The 4,920-nt window shown below is 48.4% G+C and overlaps 1 protein-coding gene across 1 annotated transcript; it reads left to right on the top strand.

Moving 5' to 3' along the window:
- Window positions 1–301: 301 nt before the first annotated feature.
- On the top strand, window positions 302–2,185 carry LOC123091451 (F-box/LRR-repeat protein 4; the record flags this gene model as incomplete). The annotated part of the gene is made up of 1 exon (XM_044512960.1): window positions 302–2,185. A coding segment is annotated over one exon (1,644 nt), but the record flags the coding sequence as incomplete, so codon positions are not given.
- Window positions 2,186–4,920: the final 2,735 nt, after the last annotated feature.

Genomic DNA, 4,920 nt, shown 5'->3' with positions numbered 1-4,920 from the left:
GTAAGCCATCCCAAAAATCTTACTTTACGCAACACTAATTAAAAAAGTGTTTCATGAAAAAGAAAGAAAACGCCGAGACGAAAGCATTCCATGGAGCCTCGAATCCTGTGATTTATCCATCGGAGCCGCCTCCACAACCATTTTGGAAGGATAGCCAACGCACGCTCACGCCGCCGATGTTGATACGATACGATACCCCCACCTCGCTTGTCGGCATCTCCCTCCTTCCCCACCTAATCTCGCGGGCGGCCACACAAGAGCGACCCCCCTCCCCACCTTCCCCAGCCCCATCCCCACCTGAGGCCGCCGAGCAGCCCAATTCCCCTGGAGGGAAAATTTTACCTGGGCACGCCGTGCCGATGAGCTGAGGCGTGGCCGCGTTCTCCCCCTGGCTACGGCGCCAATAAGCCCCCGACGCGGCGGCGGAGGCCGCCGCGCCGGCTGCGGTGGCGGGGCATGCGGCGACGTGGACGCCGCGCTCTGCGACGACCTGCTGCAGGAGGTGTTCCGCCTGCTCCCGCCCGCCGCCGGGCCGGCCGTCTCCCTCGTCTCCCGCCGCTGGGTCGCGCTCCTCCGAGCCTCCACGTCCCGCCTCACCCTCCGCCTGCCGCCGGCCTTCACCGGAGCATCGGCCTCCGCGGCTGCGGGTCCTCTGGCTGACCTGCTCTCGCGCTACCCGTATCTATCCGCGCTGGCCGTCGTCTCCGCGTCCTCGGCCGCCGCTCACGACGCCGACGCGCTCCTGCTCGCGGTGTCCGCCTCGCCGTCGGCCACCAGGCTCACGGCGCTGCGGTTCTCGGTCGGTTCGCCCGTCTCGCCCGCTGCACTGCGCGACGTCTCCGTCACCCTCTCCGGCCTCACCTCGCTCCACCTCGCCGCCGTCAGCCCCCTGTCGTTCCGTTGGCTCGCCTGCTTGCCCTGCCTCAAATCCTTCGCCTTTGTCAACTCCGCCGTTGCTGCCGTTGACTCGGCCGGTTCCAGCTCCGATGAAGACTCCAGCTGCGAGGGCGACGCCGTAGGGGCGTTGCCTCTGGAGAGGCTGTCGCTGTGCGGCATCCGCTCCGGCGACCACGGACTCGGGTGGCTATGGCAGCGCTGTGGGAGCCTACGGTGGCTGCAGCTGCGCGCTTGCGACGGCATCGGAGATGGCCCCGCGTCGAATGCCTTCTCAGGATGCCTCGCCGGCCTGCTCGAGCTTGAGCTCCGCGCTTGCCGAACCGTCGCCGACCGCGTCCTCCTCATCGCCGCTGACCGGTGCTGTGCTCTCAAGTCTCTCCTGGTGTATGACGGCGGCAGCAGGGAGGCCCTTCTCCAGTTCATCCGTCGGCGCGGCGCGGCACTGCATACCTTGGACCTCCGCCTGCCTCTCGACCTGCACAATGACCACCTCCTTGCAATTGGCGCAGAGCAAGGCCACGACACCCGGGGCAGTCTTGCCGTGCTTCGCCTTCAAAGCTGTGTCCTCGTCACGGGGGACGGGCTCCGTTCTCTCGCGCGCACGGCCATTGGGGCGGGCATCAAAGAAGTCGCCCTGGTGAGCTGCGACGTAGTTGAACGGGAGCCTGGGCTGCTCACGTTCCTCAGCCAGAGCATGCGCCACCTCCGCCGGCTTGATCTGTCTTACAACGAGACCCTGAAGGACAAGGAGATTGGAGCCATGCTATCATCTTGCCGGAATCTAATTGACATCCGGTTTAGGGGTTGCCGCGGCATTACCGGTGAATCGCTACTCTCATTGCTTAGGCACTGTGGGCAGACAGTGGAGGTTGTGGACATCTCCCGCTGCCCTGCCATTAAAGGGGCCAGTGTCGAACTCTTTGCACAGCGAGCCGCCCGTTTGAACCATTTGGTCATCGAGGAGAGCTTGGTGTCGGAGGAACTGAAGGCGATTGCACGGACGAAACGCATGGAGGTTGGCCCATTGCCTTGTGAAGGATCATTCTGACGTATGGTAAATCTTCTTCAGATGAAACTCATCGAAGCTGGGATTTAAGAATCTTATACTGCATGTTCAATAAGGAAAATGCTTTCCTTCTGTATAATACCCTGGTGGGAATGTGTGTAAATCTTCTTAACTGTGAACTTGTCATGAAAAAGCTCCTCTTGCTGCCTGGCATGTAAATTGAGCAGCAAGAATTGTGCTATTGTACATGTGTCAATCAAAGAAATAAAATTGGAATTATTACATGAGTTTCCCTTTATTTTTAGTGAGTAATGTATAATTATGCAAGAGCTGTATGATTTATTTAGATAAAGCTACAACCAAATAATTTGATGCCACTCCTGTTCTGCAAGTACTTTTTAGGGTTATAATTCCGGTTTGTGAGTTTGGTGGAGTCGTAAAAACAGATCAGATGCTGAACATGTTTTCAAACTACTCCCTCCGTAAAGAAATATAAGAGCGTTTACATCACTCTTTAGTGATCTAGATGCTCTTATATTTCTTTACGGAGGGAGTACATTCATTCATTGTTTCAGATATTGATGTTCTCAAACTACTTCGTACTCATATAGCTTCAGAATATTGATTCAAAGATGTACTCAGGATAAGCATAAGTTCAGGTATGGATGGGAAGAACATCGGATGTAGATTCATTGAAGTCGGTAGTTCTGCATTTTGTTTTGTTTTATAATCATAGTATGTTTCACTCATCGTGAGATCAGCATGTCTCAGCTAAATGAGGCAAGTCAGATTTCTTGCTGTGGTCTTAACCTCTTCTATTCTACTCCCTCCGTTCCTAAATATAAGTCTTTGTAGAGATTCCACTATGAACCATATACGGATGTATATAGATGCATTTTAAGTGTAGATTCATTCATTTTGCTCCTTATGTAGTCCAAGTAGTGGAATCCCTACAAAAACTTATATTTTGGAACGGAGGGAGTACATGATATAACCTCCTCGGTAAAAGAACCACCCAAGAAGCATCAGTTCAGCAATGCTCAGCTAGCTTTACATTGGCCTTCTGCATTAATGGGATGAAATGGTTACAGACTTACAACTAATTGAACTAAACTGCAATCTCACTGCTGTGTTATTGATAGCATGTTCTCTAGCTACAGAGGTCAATGTTGAGTTCAGTTATTTACGTACACATCTGGCATATATTCGATTATTTGGCTTATCCTTTGATGTTGAAATACTTTTGGAAGTCATGCATCATTTTGCTAAAGCTTATTTAGGTACTCAATTTGAACTGTGGGATGTCTTGCTTGAATGTCCTCGGAATCAGGTTACTGTTATGGATACACGATGATAGAACAGTTCAAAGTGTTCCCTTCTGTTGAGAAAATTATTTTGAATTAATTTCACAGATTAAGCCATTTCAGTTGCTATCTTATTCTATGCAGGCTTTTATGCTGATTTATTAGATCTAGTGCTCTTTATATAAATCAAGAAGATGGCAGTGGTCAAAGTGATTTATTTTCACAATTCAACATTCGAAGTGTTAGTGTTACTGAAGACCAAGTTGAGATAGTATAAAGGTTTGATTTTTACCAATATTTTTGGCAACAACTCCATTGACTTGATTAATTTATATTGTTTTTGGTGAGTTTGATTGTCGCCATCCTATTATCCTCCAAGAGATAGAACACCAAATGGTCCAAGCTGGGCTTGCTGAGTGTAGATGTGCTCATGTGCCACACAGAAGTACTACCTCTGTTCACTAATGTAGGACGTTTTGGCAGTTCAATTTAAAACTGACAAAACGTCCTACATTAGTGAACAGATGGTGTACTGTCAATTTCATCACCTTTTCTTTATCATAGGTAGGAGTATAATTTATTAGAAAAGCATCTTTACAAAACCTCATGTCTTGGGTTGTTTTGAGCTTAATCGTCCCAGGAGGAAGCACATGATTATCTGGATTGTGCAGATTGAGTTATGTGTTTCTTGTGCCTGAGGCTCATAATGATTTGATTTTTTTTGTTTGCTCTGCAGGCGTAATTCAGGCCTAATTGAGCTGGATGACTGCTAAGTATGTTCTCTGTCAGATGACTTTTACTTATGTACTACCTCCATAAAAAAATATAAGACATTTTTGTAGGCTAAACTAGCCTACAAAAACGTCTATATTTTGGGACGGAGGTAGTAGCTGAGTGGCCTAAAATGTTGTTTTACACCTTGAGAGACCGGATTTTAGTTTTAGGTAGCATTAACTGTGTTATGGATGTTTATGGTTCCTGTTCTGCTGCAGAATCAGATTAAATGTTTTCCTTTTTTCTATATATTTATGTCCTAAAAAATTTCACCTAAACCTTTTTAATTAAAAACTTGTTTACTAGTCTTCTCTGAAACGAGCTTGTGGGAAACTAGTGAAAGGGAACTACTTCACGCTTCTGACTATGACCGTTTCGATGTGCCCAAAGTGTGTAGTCGCCGCTAGTTGGTTCCAATCAGTTTCACAACTTCCATCATCGCTAGTTGCTTCCTTTCATCCTTTGTTTACTTAACTTTCAGCCACCTACTCCTATATCACTTTCCAAACTGTTTGAGTGGATTTTCATGCTTCCCGCTGAAGGCTCACAGTGGAGATGATCTTGTCAGCCGTTTCATCTCCTTGAGCCAGAAATATGGGGAACAACGTGCGAGTGCGACGACGGAAACAGATGACATCTAGCGGCCGAAAAGTATCTTGCTAAGAATCCACAACATCATCGAGAAGGCGGAGGAAGGCAGTTCATAAACCGTGGAATGATCCTCCAGCTCAAGGGGCTCGTGGAGGGCATGTACCTACTACCTAAGTATCTTGGGTACTATGTGCTTGACACCTTCAAATTTCCAGTTCATTGAAGATGAGGGTGCTCCTGACGATCATCAGGTGATCCACAAGTGACTTCAGCTTCGTTCGAGTGCAAGCAATGAAAGAATGCATCGTTATTAGTATTTGGTACTGATAGCATAACCATGCTGAACAG

Source organism: Triticum aestivum, chromosome 4B, assembly GCF_018294505.1.
Source record: "Triticum aestivum cultivar Chinese Spring chromosome 4B, IWGSC CS RefSeq v2.1, whole genome shotgun sequence".
Classification (NCBI taxonomy): Eukaryota; Viridiplantae; Streptophyta; class Magnoliopsida; order Poales; family Poaceae; genus Triticum; species Triticum aestivum.
Note: the sequence above shows the minus strand (reverse complement) of the source record. Positions and strands in the feature narration are given on the sequence as shown.